This window comes from Lithobates pipiens, unplaced genomic scaffold, assembly GCF_037356315.1.
Source record: "Lithobates pipiens isolate NorthernLeopardFrog02 unplaced genomic scaffold, aLitPip1_a1.2 Scaffold_18, whole genome shotgun sequence".
NCBI lineage: Eukaryota > Metazoa > Chordata > Amphibia > Anura > Ranidae > Lithobates > Lithobates pipiens.
The window spans coordinates 241,326,977-241,347,645 of record NW_027507758.1 but is presented as its reverse complement, the minus strand read 5'-3'; the positions used below and the strand labels follow the sequence as shown (position 1 = coordinate 241,347,645).

Below are 20,669 nucleotides of genomic sequence, written 5' to 3'. Positions count from 1 at the left end.
ATATTGTATATGTTATGTTTAATAAAAAAAAATGAAAGGTTTGAACAGTGGTGGCGCGTCCATAAAGAGCTCAGGAGCCCCCTCGTGGAGGACGCCACCGTGACCCATTGCGAGACCGGTAAGTCCTGACTCCTGGGCGATGCACACTGGTAGCATTTGATGGGGGCACAGTATCAGCAATTGATGGGCACACTGGCAGCAGTTGATGGGGCACAGTAGCGGCAATTGATGGGGCACAGTGGCAGCAATTGATGAGCACAGTAGCTGTGTTTGATGGCACAGTGGCGGCAATTTATGGGTACAGTGGCTGCACTTGATGGCACAGTGGCCGTGCTTGATGGGCACTGTGACTGCGCTTGATGTTTTGTTTTTTCCGTTTGTTTGCACCACCCCCAAAAATTTTGAGCACCAGCCGCCACTGGGTTTGAAACTACTTTAACATTGACAGTCAAGTTACTATGGCACATTTCTGCATATGTGTTTCTAATTGTGATTTAATTACTTCAGAATTAATTTCTTTTATAAGGCCTGGTCCACACATTTGTGTTTTTATGTGCTTTTTGAAATGCACAAAAACATCTGTCATAAAAGTACATTGAATCCAAAGTGCCCGATGACATCTGTGTGATGCTCAGAATCGGTAGAAATGGGGCATGTCCAATTTTCTGTATAATTTCATTTGCTGTGAAGCCCAACAGAATAATGAAAACATGTGTAAAATGCACTACAACACATGTTGAAAATGCACAAAAGTGACCACGGATAGATGTGAATCCAGCCTAATATTGCTATTATTTTATTAACCCCCTGTAGGTATACCCTCATATGTTCAGTCCTTCATAAAGAAATGTGTACATCATATTGATACTAGATAGACATTGCAGTGTGACAGCAGCATGCAGCACGGTCCATAAGCATAACTATGAAACCACACCATTTCCACCAAAGGCACAAAAACATTATAAGGCAGCTAATAACTGCTATACATTTTTAATTGTTTCACATTTCTGTGTCCTAAAAAAAAGAAAAATGTCAAATCATTCAAAGTACCTTCATGTCAACTAATGGGTCTCCTCGGAGTAGCGTCCATTCATAGCGAACTATGGCATGGTCATCGGTGCTTTCTCGTCCATCCAGTATGACCCAATCAACAGGCAGCTGGAGCATCACATCTTGTCCCGCATTGCTGATAGGTGGCTTGTCATTCTCTGTTATGAATGTAATTATATCAAGGTGGTATGGTTATTCTCTGTTATGAATGAGATAATTATATCAACATGGTATGGTTCAGGGTATTTTTGTTGAAAAATGACCAGTGGTCATGAAGCCGATTTTTGTTGAATCAAAGAGGAACTGAACTGAAGCTATGCTCAGAACAAGGCAGGCAGTGGGCAAAGGATTATTCTTTAGTATTATTATATGTGGACTCCCTGCAGCTGATCTTTTTCCCACCACTGATTCACCATGCATTGTTCTACACTGTGATAACCATCTTGGTAGAGGCAGGGCTTTGCTTCATCATGTCAGAGCTTCCATGAAAGGAAGGCACTAGGGACATCACCAAATCTCACAAAAAATTCTTGAGATTAGCAGTCACTTGCAGCAGTGCCTTAGATCTCACATTGCAGATATACAGAAGTGCCAAGGCATACTCGTATACCAGAAGGTGCACTGCTATTTTTCAGGAGGAATTCAGATTTGTTTTTTTTTTAGGGTAATACTAAGGCACAATTAACACTTTTAGATGTTCCCTATAACACAGCAATTCTTCACTTTTTAAGTTCAGTTCCATTTTAAAGGAAAAATGTGAAATAAAGTACAAAATAGTAACATTTCTAACCAAAATAGACCCCCCCCCCCCCCAACATAAAACATAAAAGAAAATTGTACTATCACGGAGAATTTTTTTTAAATGATGCTATGACATGTGAAAATAACTTTTTTGTAAGTGTCCAACTTGGCATATAACTGTATTTCCCAACCCCAATGCCTAACTACCCCTATTAGCAGCGGCATTGGGAAAAAGTCGCCATATTTGCAACTCTACTACTATGTACAGCAGAGCATACAGTAGTTGCTGTGGTCATGTGCAGAGGACAGTGGCTTTTCCCTATGGGCCCCAGCTCTCACTCCTGCAACACCACAAATAACATGGCCAGATAAAGGGGATACATGGGGCCATTGCAGTCTGCACCAATAAGCCATAACTTTATGATCACCCACCTAATAACGAGTAGGTCCCCTTTTTTCCAGCAAAATAGCTCTGACCCATCGAGGACACCACTAGACCTTTGAAGTTATGCTGTGGAGTTTGGCACCAAGCTGTCAGTTGCCAATCCTTAAAGTCTGTTAAGTTGCAAGGTCAGGCCTCCACTGATCGGATTTGTTTTTACAGTACATCCCACTGATGTTTAATTAGACTAAGATTTGGAGAATTTGGAGGCCAAGTCATCCCCTTGAACTTGTGTTCCTCAAACCACTCTTGAACCCTTTCTGCAGTGTGGCAGGGCAAATTATCCTGCTGACAGGGCCACTGCCATCAGGAAATATTGTTTCCATGAAGGGATGTACTTGGTCAGCAACAATATTTATGTAGGTGGTTTGTGACAAAGTAACATCCACATAAATGGCAGGACCCCAGGTTTCCCAACATAACCTTGCCCAAAGCATCACACTGCCTCCTCCGGCTTGTCTTATTCCCATACTGCATCCTGGTGCCATCTCTTTCCTAGGTAAGCAACACACCCAGCCATCCACATAATGTAAAAGAAAATATAATTCATCAGACTAGGCCACCTTCTTCCATTGTTCTGTAGTCCAGTTTTGATGCTCAATACCCTTTGTAAGTGCTTTAGGCTGTGGACACAGGTCAGCATGGGCACCCTGACCAGACTGCGGCTACGCAGCCCTATACACAAACTGCAATGTCCATTTTTTCTGCTTTCAACACATCAACTTCATGGACAACAACTTTACTTGCTGCCATATATCCCACTGACCTTCAGATGCCATTGTAACTAGATATTCAATGACATTCACTTAACATGTCAGTGGTCATAAAATGATGGCTGATCAATATACGTGAGCAGTTCTTTTTCTCAAATATAATTGTGCAGTGACTCTGCAAAATGCAGTGCTGATGAAGGGGAAAGTATATATGAACCTTAATACAGAAAGATGCTGAAGGGGTGCAGTCAATGAAGCCCAACACAAATATGCAGTAGTCTCCAGACACCTGCAGCTTTATCCTAATACATTTGGTCTTGTGTTGCTATTTTCCTTATCATTCCACAGATTCAATCTCCTTCGCTGGTTTAGTAATTAACACAATATCATTCATATAAGGCATTTAGGTGATCCTGACAACACAGCCTGTTGAGAAACTCAAAGGCAGGCGTTAAAAAGCAATGAAATCTGATGTTTTTGCTTGTATACAGTATGTATTTTTTTATTTGTTTAAACTCCCTTGTAATATATGGTCACCATTTGCCACTTACTGTTGCTCAGTAGTCTATATTCTAGTTTTAATAAGCGCAGAGCTTCAAAGATATCTTCTATCTGACTAAACATTAAACAGCTGTCCCTTGGCACTCTATTAAGCTAGCCGGAAGGAGTTTCATATCTCTGAGAAATTGTAAACTGACGTATGCCACTGTGACCTGTTTGGCCTCAATAAGCCTTGCTATAATAAATTAGAAAGCACCTTACTTAATCCATAGCGCTACTACCGTCCTTAGGCTCTGTCAGGATACGTGCCAATTTCTCAGTCTCTTGCCGTCTGTGTCCCCATAAGGGAGATTTCTGTTTAGGTGACACATGCCAAAACAGGATAAAAACAGAAATCTTCTCTGCAGAGACACAGACAGCATTTAACATGTTCCCCAAAAATATCCACATCGTGGACATATTTAAAGTTACTTTATTTTTTCCCCACTGCATCACAAAAATAAAGTTTTGCTGCAATTAGGCTTTTTATTTTTTGTGCATGTTACAATATCTGGTTCTGTATAAAAAAAAGTTAGATAATTCTGCATCTTATTATCAATTACCAGGATGGAAATTGAGGGCAAATCCAAAATATTGACATTTCACTGAAACTAGAATAAGGGGGAAATCTTCTGATGGGCACAGTTTTTCAGGAGATACAGGGAGGAAAATTATTATTTGATCCCCTGCAGATTTTTTACCCACTTTCAAAGAAATGAAGGGTTTATCATTTTTATCATAAGTGTATTTTAAATGATGGACACAAAAACACATAAAACAAATGCTATAAATTAAGTTGCAGTTTAGCTTTGGGGCTTTGGGGCTGTTTCTCTGCTAAAGGTACAGACCAACTTTGCCACATTGAGGGGCCGATTGGCGGGGCCATGTAATGTAAAATCTTGGATGAGAATCTTCTTCCCTCAGCCAGAACAATGAAGATGGGTCTTCCAGCATGACAATGACCCAAACCATACTGCCAAGGCATCAAAAGAGTGGCTTAAGAAAAAGCACATTAATTCCATGGACATTAATCCTATAGAAAATTTATGTAAGCAGCTGAAACTTTGAGTTGCTAAGCGACAGTCAAAAAACCTTAGAGAAGATCTGTAAAGAAGAGTGGACCAAAATCCCTCCTGAGATATGTGCAAACCTGGTAGCCAACTACAAGAAATGTCTTACCTCCGTGCTTCCCAACAAGGGTTTCTCCACCAAGTACTAAGTCATGTTTTCCTTGGGGATCAAATACTTATTTTACTCACTGAACTGCAACTCAATTTATAAAAATTTTATTTGTATAGGGAATTTTTTCTGGATTTTTAGTTGATATTCTGTCTCTATCATTTATAATACACCTATGATAAAAAATGATAGACCCCTCATTTCTTTGTAAGGGTCCTTTCACACGGGGCGGATCAGTTCTGATCCGCCCCGTGGATATCCGTTTGCTCAGCGGGGATCACTCCGTCGATCCCCGCTGAGCAGGGAAATGACAGGTCCGTCTCTGCACACTGCGCAGGGACAGACCTGTCATAGCGCCGCTCTCCCCTATGGGAGATCGGATGACGACGGACCGCAGTGCCCGTCATCACCCGATCCGATCCGCAGACGGATGGAAAAATAGCTTACACTTTTTTGGATCGGAGCGGGTTGGATGTCAGCGGACATGTCACCGCTGACATCCAACGCTCCATAGAGCTCTATGGAGCATCCGTTCAGGTCCGCCTGAAAAACTGACAGGCGGGCCTGAACGGAACGTCAGTGTGAAAGGGGCCTAAGTGGGCAAACTTACAAATCTGCCCGCGATTCAAAATGCCCAAGTGTGAATGCGGCCTCAGAGAATGCCTTGCGTTTTTTTCAATAAATACAAGGAGTTCATTGAATGAAGGTAGATCATGATATCATCCACCCCTTCTTTATAACTTGATAAAATCTTCTTAATGAGGGCACACACCTTATCAAAAAATGTCTTAATAATGCACTGTATATACATACCCACTCTAACCAAAACTACTGCTTATTAGGCCCCTTTCACATGGGGGCAAACTGTCAAGTGGATCCACCTGCTCAGTGGGGGATCAATGACCGCACAAGTGTCCTCATTGGAAGATCTTCCCTTTGTTTCCCTTTGTTTCTGTTCTGTTGATCACCCAAAATTTGTGATTTTCATTGCTGCTTCATTGCTGTCTACTGGGACGCGCGGCTGCAGAGACATAGCCGCTGTGTCCCAATATGACATGCCAGTGCGGGTCCCTGAACACAAACAGGGTGAGTTCAGAGTCTACACTCCCATGTCAAATTGGGAGACAGTGGCTGTGTCCATGCAGCTGCATGCCCCAATAGGCAATGAGACACATGGATGCATGCAACACCAGCAATGGCAATCTAAATTAATACAGACAAATCTTATATAAAACGCCTTAGCTGCTTTTTATTCCTAGTACAGAGACCAGAAAAAGACTGCAGAACTGCTTTGTGCTTTTTCAGTAAAATACTGTACGCATATTGAAAACATTTTGATGTTATGACTTGGTGTGTTTATTATACAGTGGTGTAATGTGAATGGGGTATGTTACCATCTGCTATGCCATCTGGGATTTCCAGCATATCCTGGCACTATTGATAATTAACTAAAAGCTAGGGAGATCTTCCTTTGCCTATGTTTCCTGATTGTTTCCATACGTCAAGTAAGTACTTTCACAGGAAATAATTTTCTAAAAAATACCTATTAAACTATATGGGGCATATTTATAGATCATTGAGTGTGATATTTGAGAAATATTCACTGCAGGTAAATCAACCAGTCTAATTTAAAACACAAGCACCATGTCACATTCACTGCTTTATAAATACACCAATATGTGTTCAAAGCAAGGGTGGTGTTCCAGGATTTACACCTCTGTATGCCAAGTTTACACAAGCATGACGTATTCATTGCGTACAGCCATTCATTAATATGGTTGTCTGCACACTACAGCAGTCTCCCTCAGTACGCTGAAATACGCCCACAAATTTTTGGCTGCATATACATGTTAAAATCAAAAATCAGCACAACAGCCATGTAAAGCCTCATACACAGGTTCGGGCTTTGTACAAACTTTCCTGTGGATTTTTGTACAAAGGGCGTCGCCCGTGAACTTGTATTGCATACACATGATCGGACTTTTTCAGACAACTTTCACCAAATCACGTGGTTTTTCTGCTCTTTACCGCCACCTTTGGTCAACTTCTGTATTGTTGTCTGATCTTTTTCATTGGTTCTGAGCATGCGTGTTTGTACTTTGTACAAAAGTCCTATGGTTTTCTGTACACACGATCAGACTTTGCTCCATCGGACTTTTGTTGCCGGAAAGTTTGTCCGTTCGCACAGCCAACAAAAGTCAGATGAAAACCAAAAAAGTTTGTCCGATGGAGCGTACACACGGTCGGATGTTGTCTTAAAACAGCTAATTTGCAGGTTTGTTGTCAAAAAGTCTGATCGTGTGTACGGGTCTTAACTAAGAGTATCAGAAAGAGAGGTCAGAATCTGTAACCAATAAAATTCCTAAGTACTGGTTTTCTTCATATAGCTATCAGAAATGAGGTTTATCTGACAAGCCAATATATGGCTACTGCCTTACTGCATATCATTTAAATGAACTAAGCCTTCACATAGTTATTGCTATTTTAATTTGATTTGATTAGAATAATTTGTTGAATCAAAATCAAACTGTATTAGGCTAACATAATGTGTCAAGGATGAAAATTGCCATGAGCTGAATTGTGCAGATAAACAAACCAAGGAAGGGCAATAGTTTTGGGGCAATTTACCCAATGACAGGTACAGTGGGGAAAATAATCATTTGATCTACTGCAGATTTTGTAAGTTTTCCTACTTACAAAGAAATGAAGGGTCTATAATTTTTATCATGTGTATTTTAACTTTCAATATTTTTTTTATTTTATTATTCAAGTAACAAGACAATGTCATAGAAGGTACATTCAATGAACAGTACGGCCTCATACACACGGACATTTTTTACAGCAGCCCTTTTGAGCTTTTTTTGCTGCTTAACCACTAGAGATCCGCGCTATAGCCGAATGACGGCTACAGCGTGGACCTGCTTTGCCGGGACGACATCTATTGACGTCGTCCTGTGCACGAGCGGCCTGTGCGCCCCCTGAGGGGAGCGCGCGGCGCGCTCTGTTATCAGCGAATCTATGAGACTCGCCTGATCACAGATCGGAGCAAGGGGTCAATCCCGATCCCTTACCACATGATCAGCTGTCAGCCAATGACAGCTGATCCTGTGATCACAGCAGAGCCGGTAATCGCCTATTTTTCCTCCTAGCGCTGACAGCACGAGGAGAAAAAAAAAGCCGATCACCGGCGGCCGTGAGAGGGACTTCAGTCCCGATAACGGCCAGCTCATCAGTGCCCACCTGCCCCCTGCCAGTGCCACCTAAATATGTAAAAAAGTGCCACCCATCAGTGCCCACAGTGCCACCCATCAGTGCCCATAGTACCACCCATCAGTGCCCACAGTGCCACCCATCAGTGCCCACAGTGCCACCTATCAGTGCCCACAATCTGCCTCAACAACAGTGCTGCACCTCAGTGCCACATATCCATGCCCATCAGTGTCATCTACCAGTGCCCATCAGTGACGCCCAGCAGTGCCACCTATCAGTGCCCATCAGTCCCATCTATCAGTGCCCATTAGTGCCACCCATCCGTGCCACCCATCAGTGCCATCTTATCTGTGCCCATCTTTGCCCAGCAGTGCCGCCTTATCTGTGCCCATCAGTACTGCCTTATCTGTGCCTATCGGTGCCACCTTATCTGTGCCTATTAGTGCCTCCTTAACTGTGCCTATCAGTGCCCACCAGTGCAGCATATCAGTGCCCACCAGTGCCGCCTCATCAGTGCATTTCAATGAAGGAGAAAAATGACCTGTTTGCAAAATGTTATAACAAACTATTAAACATGATTTTTTTATTTATTTTTTGTGTGTTTAGCAAAAAATAAAACTCCGAGCTGTAATTAAATACCACCAAAAGAAAGCTCTATTTGTGGGAAAAAAAATTATAAAAATTTAATTTGGGTACAGTGTTGTATGACCGCGCAATTGTCATTCAAAGTGCATCAGCGCTGAAAGCTGAAAATTGGTCTGGGCAGGAGGGGGGTTTAAGTGCCCAGTAAGCAAGTGGTTAAGAAGGTAACTCCATGTTATTCAATGGGCTCATATACACCATGGCGTTTTTGAGCTGTAACAGGCATGGCCGTTTAAAAAAAAAAAAGGGCCATCGCCTTCAGCTCCAGCGTTAGAGCAGTTTTAACGCTAACGCACAAAAACGCGCATTTAGAGCCGTAAAAATGTTTATAATGTGATGGGATTTTTTTTTTAAATGCTCCTTAGCGTTAACGCTTACAAACGCAGTTAAACGTGCATTGACGCCAGAGCAAAGCGCTAATAAAATTCGCATTTTTAACGCTGATTTTTTTCCAGACGTTGTAACTAGCTTAACAGGTGGTTTTTTATAACGTCCGTGTGTAAAAGGCCTAAAACGTATAAATGTGAGATTAAGCATAAGCATCCTTCCATCAGGACATGCAGAAATACAACACCTCAAAACATTAAACTGAGAAATATAGTATATTTGGTGGAAGTATTGGTGAGGTTGACAAGATGAACTAACATAGAAGGATAAAAGTCGTTAGTGGCCAGGTCATGAAATATGTTTCTTATTCTTTAGGGACTTTCTACGTACAATCCCAACGAGCCACTTAGACCTGTACTGCTGGAAATGGTTACAGTACAGGGAAAAGGTATTGCATAGGAACCAAAGGAGGGGGATAGGGAAAGGGGGGGGGTGTGAGAAGAGAAAAAAAAAAAGGGGGGGCGGTGCTTCCCTTGTGCCCTTTTCCGTGAATCTCAACAACATGGAATCCATATGTGTATTTTAAATGATAGAGACAGACTATCAACCAGAAATTCTGAAAAAACACACAATACCAATGTTATAAATTGAGTTGCAGTTCAGTGAGTAAAATATGTATTTGATCCCCAAGCAAAACATGACTTAGTAGTTGGTACTAACCTTTGATGGCAAGCACAAAGGTAAGATGTCTCTTGTAGTTGGTAACCAAGTTTGCACACATCCCAGGAGGGATTTGGTCCACTCTTCTTTACAGATCTTCTCTAAATCCTTAAAGGGATTGTAAAGGCAGAAGGTTTTTTTTTTATCTTTATGTATTCTATGCATTAGGATAAAAAGCCTTCTGTGTGCAGCAAACCCCCCTCAGCACTTACCTCTGACCAGCAATGTCCACGACTATCTCAGCCATCTGAGATCTTCCTTCCTGATTGGCTGAGACACAGCAGCGGCGCCACTAGCTCCCGGTGCTGTAAATCAAAGCCAGCTAGCCAATCAGGGGAGAGAGGGGGTGGGGCAGGGTCGGGTTGGGGGTCCGTGTCTGAATGGACACAGGGAGCTGTGACTCAGCTCCGGTGCCCCATAGCAAGCTGCTTGCTGTGGGGGCACTGAACAGGAGGAAGGGGTCAAGAGCACAGAAGAGGAACTTGAGAAGAGGAGGATCCAGGCTTCTCTGTGCAAATCCACTGAAACTGCAGGTAGGTATAACATGTTTGTTATTTTTATAGGGGAAAAAAGAGACTTTACAATCACTTTAATGTTTCTTGGCTGTCTCTTAGCAACTCGAAGTTTCAGCTCGCTTCATAAATACATTTTGTATAGGATTAAGGTCTGGAGACTGGCTAGGCCACTCCATGACCTTAATGTGCTTCTTCTTGAGCCACTCCTCTGTAGCCTTGGCAGTATGTTTTGGGTCTCTTCAATGTTCTGGGAGGGTTCTCATCCAAGATTTTACAATACATGGCCCTGTCCATTGGCTCCTCAATGTGGCAAAGTTGTCTTGTACCTTTAGCAGAGCAACAGCCTCAGCGCATAATGTTTCCAGCTCCGTGCTTTAGAGGTCGACCGATATATCGGCCGATATTTGCCGTTTTTTAATTAATCGGCATCGGCTGATTGAGCTGATAAAAAGGCTGATTTAGAACTACAGCGCGACTTGGAAATGACTTCTGTAATAGAAGTCAGTGTAAGTTGCCTGAGTCTTCATAGAAGCAACTTGTTTCCTCTCTGGGCAGTCTGCCAAGAAAAGAACAAAAAGATACAATGTTTACACTTGAATGAATGAACTCATCTCTGTATGTAGAGTTCTCGGTTTAACCATTTAAAGACTAAATCTTTTCTGACACTTGTTGCTTACAAGTAAAAATGCTGTATTTTCTGCCAGAAAATCACTTGGACCCCCCAAAAATTATATATATTTTTTTAGCAGAGACCCTAGGGAATAAAATAGCAGTTGTTGCAATATTTTATGTCACATGGCATTTGCGCAGAGGTCTTTCAAATGCAATTTTTTTGGGGAAAAAAAATACACTAAATGATAAAAAAAAAAAAAAAAAACTAAAACAGTAAAGTTAGCCCATTTTTTTTAGTCCAAAAGTTTTGACTACCTGTTTTTATTTTATAGGCTGCTTTCACACTGAAGCGGGCAGGCATTGATGGTGAAATGATGCTAGTTTTAGCAGCGCTTTACCATCATTTTAGCGGTGCTATTCGGCTGCTAGTGGGGCGCATATAACCCAGCTAGTGGCCGAACGAGAGGTTATATGCGCCCATGAAGCACCGCTGCCAAATCGCATTGCATGCGCTTCGGCAGTGGTGCCCATTAATATCAATGGGCAGGAATGGTGGAGGAGCGGTATACATCACTCCAAACGTGCTGCTTGCAGGACTTTTTTTTAACATCCTGCCAGCGCATCGCCTCAGTGTGAAAGCACTCTGTCTTTCACACAGACTGCAGGGGAGCCATTTTGCAGGCACTTTACAGGCGCTATTTTTAGCCCAAAAGCGCCTAAAAAAACGCCCCAGTGGGAAAGGTGCCTGTTAGATTTTATGTGATGAAGGGGGATGAAAAATAAATGAATAAAATAAAAAGAAATCGGCATCATATATCAGCCATCGGCTGCCATGATTTGTAAATATCGGCATCGGACAGAGAAAAACCCATATCGGTAGACCTCTACCGTGCTTGACTATAGGGATGGTGTTCTTAGGGTCATAATCATTTTTTTCTTCCTCCAACACGGCAAGTCACGTTAATGTCAAAGAGCTAAATTTTGGTCTCACCTTACCACAGCACATTCTCCCAATCCTTCTCTGAATCATTTAGATGTTCATTGTCAAACTTAAGACAGGCCTGTACATGTGCCTTCTTGAGGAGGGGAACCTTACGGGTGCTGCAGGATTTCAATCCATGGGCGGCATATTGTGTTGCCAATGGTTTGTTTGGTGACTGTGGTCCCAACTGCCTTCAGTTGGGACCACAGTGCCTCCTGTGCAGTTCTGGGCCGATCCCTCACTTTTATCAAGATCATCCTTACCCCATGAGGCGAGGTATTGCATGGAACTCTAGACTGAGGGCGACTAATGGTTATTTTGTATTTCTTCCATTTGCAAATAATCGCTCCAACAATTGTCTCCTTCTCACCAAGATTCTTGCAGATGGTCTTGTAGCCCATTCAAGCATTGTGCAGGTCTTGACAATCTTGTCCCTGACATCCTTTGACAGCTCTTTAATCTTGCCTATGATGGTAAGGTTTGAATGGAAGAAAAAGATTCTGTGGACAGGTGTAATTTATACACATAATAAGTTGTCGTTAGGAGCATCTTCTTAAATTGACGACTAATCTGTGTACCACATGAGCACATACTGTAGCCAGTCTGCGGGAGCCAGAATTATTGTTGGTTGGTAGAAGGTCAAATACTTATTTTACTCACTGAACTGCAACTCCATTTATAACATTTATATCATGTGTTTTTTCTGGATTTTTGGTTGATATTCTGTTTCTATCATGTAAAACACATACATTTCTTTGTAAGTGGGCAAACTAAAAAAATCTACAGGGGATCAAATAATTATTTTCTCCACTGTATATACTGATTCCCTACACTAATTATATTCTGAATTTCTGATAAGCTTTCTAAAGATTCTGAACATGTCTAATTAGTTATCTATTGATGTCTCACTGTAAAACAGTGAGACATCAATAGATTTTGCAATAAGTTAGTTTTGGGTCCCTAAATCCCTACTGCTGTACATTGAACAAGACAACCCAGGCTCCACCCAGTCAACATCCCTTGCACCTATGGTACATTAACAAGTGGAATACAGTTTGGATTTGAATGGCACATGTGAAAGCATTTTCCTTGCAACCTAATTCCAGTTTTCCAAGGTCTACTACAATTTTACTGTATTTTAGCACAACTACTTTTTTCAGTGGTGTGAACTGACACTATAGGAAACAAGGATTTCTGCCTTGTCTTGCATTGTGACTGTACTGGGTGAGGCTGCCCAGTGCAGTCTCAGCACACCTTGTATGATGATACCCACTGGTCAGCACAGCTGCGTGACCGTACTGACCAATGAGAAGCACTTCTTGATTCTGGGATATCTGAAAAGAAGCCTCAGATATGCTTTTCATTGGTCAGCATTGCTACATGGTTGTGCTGACTAGTGAGTACTTGAAATTGCAAGCATTATGATAGATACTCAATGTATTGCGCTGTATGGGCCAGTAGACCAGCAGCGTGGAGCATCACCAGGGCTATGTGCAGTAGGGTCTGGAGAGGTGGCCAGGATACTTGGAGTTAGTTCACCTATTACTTACCCTTGAAGCTAAAAAAAAAAAAAAACACTGAGGGATTTATACTGCATTAACCCCTTTCCACTGAAGGTTTGTACATATGCACCTCACTAATGTATGCCTTTTTCCATGGGCTCGCATGTTGTGTTTGTGCTGGGAGCATGCTGCACAGCACAGTGTTGTTATTGACAACCCCAAATCTCATCCTAATGGAGATGGAAGGGCTGACTGTAGATTACATGACTGCTGTGATAGCCTATGATTGGCTATCAGTGATCAGTAACTGTACAGCCCACTTCTATGCTCTTTATCCTCTTGAATGGAGAAAAAGTTATAAATAAGGGCATTTATCAAAACTGGAGCAACCAGAATCTGGAGAAGCTGTACATGGTGACCAAGTGGCTTCTATCTTCTGCTTGTTCAGTTAGGCTTTCAGAATAAAAGAAAGTAGGCAAATTGTTAACATGCACAACTGCTCCAGATTTTGGTTGCTCCAGTTTTTATAAACTCTCCCATTGTATCTCTTTTTCTTTTTAAGTTTAACCACTTAAAGACTAAACCTTTTTTTGACACTTGTTCCTTACAAAGTTAAAATTCTTATATTTTTGCTAGAAAACTACTTGGAACCCCCAAACATTTTGTATATACATACACACACATATATATATATAATTAGCAGAGATCATAGGGAATAATATGACGGTTGTTGCAATATTTTATGTCACATTGTATTTGCGCAGCGGTCTACCCTGGACATTAGGAGGAGAGGTGTATACCATGGACCTTACGAGGAGGTGTGTACCCCGGAAGTTACGAGGAGAGGTGTACATCCTGGAAGTTACGAGGAGAGGTGTACAGCCCGGGCGTTACGAGGAGAGGTGTACACCCTGGGCGTTACGAGGAGAGGTGTACACCCTGGGTGTTACGAGGAGAGGTGTACACCCCGGACGTTACGAGGAGAGGTGTACAGCCCGGGCGTTACGAGGAGAGGTGTACACCCCGGACGTTACGAGGAGAGGTGTACAGCCCGGGCGTTACGAGGAGAGGTGTACACCCCGGGCGTTACGAGGAGAGGTGTACACCCCGGGCGTTACGAGGAGAGGTGTACACCCCGGGCGTTACGAGGAGAGGTGTACACCCCGGGCGTTAGGAGGAGAGGTGTACACCCCGGGCGTTAGGAGGAGAGGTGTACACCCCGGGCGTTAGGAGGAGAGGTGTACACCCCGGGCGTTACGAGGAGAGGTGTACACCCCGGGCGTTACGAGGAGAGGTGTACACCCCGGGCGTTACGAGTAGAGGTGTACACCCCGGGCGTTACGAGTAGAGGTGTACACCCCGGGCGTTACGAGGAGAGGTGTACACCCCGGGCGTTACGAGGAGAGGTGTACACTCCGGGCGTTACGAGGAGAGGTGTACACCCCGGGCGTTACGAGGAGAGGTGTACACCCCGGGCGTTACGAGGAGAGGTGTACACCCCGGGCGTTACGAGGAGAGGTGTACACCCCGGGCGTTACGAGGAGAGGTGTACACCCCGGGCGTTACGAGGAGAGGTGTAAACCCCGGGCGTTACGAGGAGAGGTGTAAACCCCGGGCGTTACGAGGAGAGGTGTACACCCCCGGCGTTACGAGGAGAGGTGTACACCCCGGGCGTTACGAGGAGATGTGTAAACCCTGGGCGTTACGAGGAGAGGTATACACCCCGGGCGTTACGAGGAGAGGTGTACACCCCGGGCGTTACGAGGAGAGGTGTAAACCCCGGGCGTTACGAAGAGAGGTGTACACCCCCGGCGTTACGGGGAGAGGTGTACACCCGGGCGTTACAAGGAGATGTGTAAACCCCGGGCGTTACGAGGAGAGGTGTACACCCCGGGCGTTACAAGGAGATGTGTAAACCCCGGGCGTTACGAGGAGAGGTTATATAAGGAGAGGTAAGAGACATGTGGAGAGGTAAGAAACATGAGTGGTAAGAGACATGAGGACATGAGGAGAGGTGAGTGACATGAGGAGAGGTAAGAGACATGAAGAGAGGTAGGTGATATAAGGAGAGGTAAGTTACCCCGGGTATCAGAGGAGGCTCTGGGTGGAGTCCAGGTAGCATTCCTTGGGTTGAGGGTGAAGCTGCTGTAATCTCTATGAGGGGAGAACTGACAGACATTGCGCCCCCGGTGATTGCAGTTGAAGAGGAAGCAGCTGAGGCCCCGGGCTGAGCTCTCCACCACGGCCGCCGTACAGCTGCTCTCCGTACAGCACACCTCCAGGCATTGCCTCCAGCTGTACACCTCCCCGGGAGCCTTCAGGAAGGTGGCTCCGGCCTCCAGGGAGTCCTTGGTCCGGATTATATAGTCCTCCAGCTGATTAAAGTTACACAGATCCTCCCCTACATCCCCGGCCGGGCGGACCGCCACCTCTTGGAGCTGCTGCTGCATGTTGTTCTCCTCCTCCTGGTCCTCCGTGCCTCCTCCGGCCTCCTCACCACCCCGGCCATTACCGTGCCTGTGCCTGTCCTGTGCCCAGCCCCCCTCCTCCTCGTCGTCCTCCACCTGCTTGTGTCGCTGTTGTTGGAGCTGTTTGCGGAATTCTTCCAGCAGCTCTTCCACCCCGGAGATCTGCGATCGGAGATCAGTGAGCTGTGGGGCCGGGGATCCCGGGGAAACCCTCCTGCACCCACCCATCTCACAGCACAGGAGCAGGCACAAACAGGAGATCAGAGGCCTGACCCCCAGCACCGGGCTCTGGTACCCGGGGAAGGGGTACATCGTGCAGGTCTCAGGTGATTAGATCAGACGTGTGGGGATCATTGTGTCCTGGGAACAAAATGGTAGGGATCAGCCTGAGAGCAGAGCATGGCACTTGTCCTCTCACCCCGCCTCTCCTCAGTGTGGATCCTGTCTTCTCCCAGCAGAAGGATGGAGAGGAGGATCTGTCATACAAGGTGGAATCAGCACCCTGGACCAGTGACAGCTCCCACATCCCTCCCATCCCCCCTCCATACAATGACATCACACCCAGTCACTCATCTGTTGCCTGTAGACAAAGATTAAACTACAGCTGCCATCCTGGGTACAGACAGATGAGCAATGCTGATGACACTTGTATGTATGAGTAGGTACAACAGACACTACAACTTAGGAGGCAGCATCAGTCACTGACAGGTGAAATGTTCCAGAGGATAGTGTGCCTTCTACCACTTGACTTTCAGAAAATGTACCCCCCTTCATGACCAGGCCATTTTTTGAGATTCAGCACTGCGTCACTTTAACTGACAATTGCGCAGTCATGCGACACTGTACTCAAATAAAAACGTATATTCTTTTTTTCCCACAAATAGAGCTTTCTTTTGGTGGTATTTGATCACCTCTGCGTTTTCGATTTTTTTGCTCTATAAACAAAATTTGAAAAAAATGTTTTTGTTTTACTTTCTGCTATAAAATATGTGCACGGACAAAAAAATTGTTTTAGCTTCATTCTTTTTTTGCTTTTTTCGGAAATTCGAAAATTTGGATTTCTGTATTTTTGAATTTTCTAATTCCGAATTTCCCAGATTTTTCCAATTTCCAAATTTTCCAATTTCCGAATTTTCCCAATTTTCCAATTTCCGAAATTTCCAATTTCTGATTATTCGGAAATTCAGATTTTCCCAAATTTAAAATTTTCCGAAATTCGAAATTTCGGAATTAACAAATTTAATCCAATAAAAACATTGAAAAAAAATCTAATTTCTTAATCAATTTAGGCCAATGTATATTCTGCTAAAAAAAAAAAAACATTGCTTTTGAGTGCTTAGAGTCTTCTTTGTTTCAAAAACAGCGGAGTCTAATGGTCTAATTTGTAAACTATGCCTTTTTTACTACTTGACTGATGGAAAGGAAAAATAAATCAATTTAAAAAGCGTATATTGATTGGTTTGCGCAACATTTAAAGCGTCTACAAAATAGGGGATATTTTTACTAGTAATGGTGGCGATCAGCGACTTATAGTGGGACTGCGATATTGTGCCGAACATTCGGACACTATTTTGGAACCAGTGACAATATTAACCACTACAATACAGGGCACTTTCGCCCCCTTCCTTCCCAGACCAATTTTCAGCTTTCATCGCTCTCGCACTTTCAATGACAATTGCGCGGTCATGCTACACTGTACCCAAATGAAATTTTTATCATTTTGTTCGCACAAATAGAGCTTTATTTTGGTGGTATTTATTCACGACTTTGTTTTTTATTTTTTGCGATATAAGCGCAAAAAAGAGGAAATTTGGAAAAAAAAACAATATTTTCTTTTTTCTATTTTAAAAGAAATCCAATAAAATCGAATTTTGTCATAAATTTAAGCCAAAATGTATTCTGCTACGTTTTTGGTAAAAAAAATTCTGTTAAGTGTATAATAATTGGTTTGTGTGATCACGGACATATGTACGCAAATGATCATGTACAGATGTGTGCAGTAGACATGGGCGCCGTCAATAAATTCGTTTCGTTCTGTTCCATTTCGATTCGTAATAAAATTAATTCGTACTTCGTATTTCGTGTCCGAAATTCCGTTCTGTTTCGTACGAAATACGAATTGTCGTTAGGTTCGTTTATTATGGCTTGCAAAAGACTTCTGTAATAGAAGTCAATATAAGTTGGCTGAAGACATCAGTGAAGGACTTTCATCCTCTCTGGGCAGGCTGCCAAGAAAAGATCAAAGTGATACAATGTTTCTTCTTCAATGGGCTGAACTCTGTGTGTAGAAGTTCTCAGTTTAACCATTTAAAGACTAAATCTTTTCTGACACTTGTTGCATACAAGTAAAAATCCAGTATTTTCTGCTAGAAAATCACTCAGAAGCCCCAAAAATTATATATATATTTTTAGCAGAGACCCTAGAGAATAAAATAGCGGTTGTTGCAATATTTTATGTGACGCGGTATTTGTATTTGTATTTGTCATTGCTGTATGTCACGCTGCTAATGTCAGTGCTCTCTAGAGGTCGACCGAAAAAAGGGATAACTTGCGTTTGAAAGACCTCTGCGCAAATACCGCGTCACATAAAATATTGCAACAACCGCTATTTTATTCCCTAAGGTCTCTGCTAAAAAAATATATATAATTTTTGGGGCTTCTGCGTGATTTTCTAGCAGAAAATACTGGATTTTTACTTGTAAGCAACAAGTGTTAGAAAACATTTAGTCTTTAAATGGTTAAACTGAGAACTTCTACACATGGAGTTCAGCCCATTGAAGAAGAAACATTGTATCACTTTGATCTTTTCTTGGCAGCCTGCCCAGAGAGGAGGAAAGTCCTTCACTGATGTCTTCAGGCAACTTACATTGACTTCTATTACAGAAGTCTTTTGCAAGTCATAATAAGCATAATGACTGAGTCGTTGTCCGAAATCCGGAATTCATAAACAAAAGTTCGTATTCCGTACAGAATTCCGACGCACGGCAATTCGCATTTCGGATCCTCTCGAACGTACGAATTTTGGGAAATGATGTGTGTTTACACTAGACTGGTGATCAGTTAGTAAAAAGCTGTAAAAACAGCTCATACTCACTGATCACCAGCCGGCTGCAGCGATCTGCTCTCCTCTCCTCAGCGATGACTTCTGTGTGAGGAGAGGAGGAGCCGATTGCCTAGCAACCGGCTGTTTGTTTACATCACATGACGGCTGTGATTGGACACGGCCGTCATGTGATCAGGAGGGCCAATCACAGAGCCCTCCTGCCGATCCGAGATGACACGATCCGATCCGGGTGACACGAGCGCATCGGGCACGCGCGCACGCGATCCCCCTCCTTCTGAAGGACGTTCCTGAACATCCTATCAGAAGTAGACGGCTCCCACCCGGCCGTATATGTACATTGGCCGGGTGGGAAGTGGTTAATACAGTGATCAGTGCTATAAAAAATATGCACTTTCACTATACTAATGACACTGGCTGGGAAAGGGTTGCCATGGGGGGGGGGGGGATCAAAGGGTTAACTGTGTGCCTGACCAGTGTTTTGCTAAACTGTGGAAAGGTGCTTTTACTAGGGGAAGACATGGATCCATGCCTTCCCTCCTGTCAGAACGGCAATCTGCCTTGTTTACATAGGCAGATTGCAGTTCTGTCTCTGTGGCTGATGATCGGCGGGTGACGACAGACTTTTGAGTCCTCGGTACCCGCTGATCAGCTCCTGCTGTGGGTAATTACAGCGGGAGTGAGCCGCTGGCACCGTTTGCTCCCCCTACCTGCTATAGGCTTTCACCATTCCCCCCCCCCCTCCTTTCTAACATATTAACATATTATTTAACCTGGTTGTACCTGACAGCTTATCTTTTACATGTATATTACTGTGGCTGCAACCCCCACTTTTTCAACTCAGCAACCTAGTCCAGCCTGTGCAAGCTACTTACTTTTGCAGACCTTCAAGAAAAATATAATATTCCCAAAGCTATGTTCTATTTTTATTTATAGGTTAAACATTTCTTCCAATCACTAGCTCCATTCCTTTCTCTAGACCAGTGAGGGCGAATCTTGGCACCCCAGATGTTTTGGAACTACATTTTCTATGATGCTCATGCACTCTGTAATGTAGTTGAGCATCATGAGAAATGTAGTTCCAAAACATCTGGAGTGCCAAGGTTCACCATCACTGCTCTAGACAGACCCGCCACTTTTGAGTATATATGTGCTCAAGGGCAGTAACAATTGCATTTATTTTCCTCCATATACAAAATTCTCCATGAGGTGACCTCTCTTACAGAAGAAACACACCTCCTATATGCGAAAATGGGCACATATTCTTCAGAGACATATCCCACTATATCTCTTGGGCAAGATCTGGACAGCTGCCTTTAAATCATCCAGATGTGTGGTGTAGAGAGAGACTACTTTGAAAATACTAATGTTCTGGTACAAAAGCCCAGATATGCTATATCGCAAAGACTCCTCACTAGGCCTTCCCTTCTCCGGTGCTACCAAATCAACAAAACGTTTCATTTCCTATATACTACTTGCTGCTCAGAGAATAATCCGCCTCCACTGGAAATCCACTGTTCCACCCTCTAAAGCTCAACTTTTACATATTTTGACTGACATTCAGAGAATAGAATTCCTTACAGCCACTGCAACTGACACACTTCCACAATTTAACCACTTCAGCTCCGGACCAATAAACACCTTAAGGACCAGAGGTCTTTTTGCAATTTCGCACTGCGCTGCTTTAACTGGTAATTGCGCGGTCATGCAATATTGCACCCAAACGAAATTTGCGTCCTTTTCTTCCCACAAATAGAGCTTTCTTTTGATGGTATTTGATTGCCTCTGCGATTTTTTTTTTTTGCGATATAAATGGAAAAAGAGCGAAAATTTTGAAAAAAAAAGATATTTTCTTCTTTTTGTTATAAGAAAAATCGAATAAACTAAATTTTAGTCATACATTGAGGGCAAAATTTATTCAGCCACATGTCTTTAGTAAAAAAAATGTCAATAAGCGTATATTTT

The 20,669-nt window shown here is 43.2% G+C and overlaps 1 protein-coding gene across 2 annotated transcripts in view; it reads right to left on the bottom strand.

Moving 5' to 3' along the window:
- Positions 1-16,164, bottom strand: part of LRP11 (LDL receptor related protein 11) — an 87,042-nt gene extending 70,878 nt beyond the window's left edge. Inside the window, exons 1-2 of one of the 2 annotated variants that reach the window (XM_077486734.1) lie at positions 15,256-16,164; positions 1,051-1,208 (exon numbers count right to left, since the gene is read on the bottom strand). In XM_077486734.1, the coding sequence (XP_077342860.1) occupies positions 1,051-1,208; positions 15,256-15,955 (858 nt within the window). In that variant the 5' untranslated portion in view covers positions 15,956-16,164. The remainder of the gene's footprint in view (positions 1-1,050; positions 1,209-15,255) is intronic. The other variant, XM_077486733.1, reaches the window with a different exon arrangement.
- Positions 16,165-20,669: the final 4,505 nt, after the last annotated feature.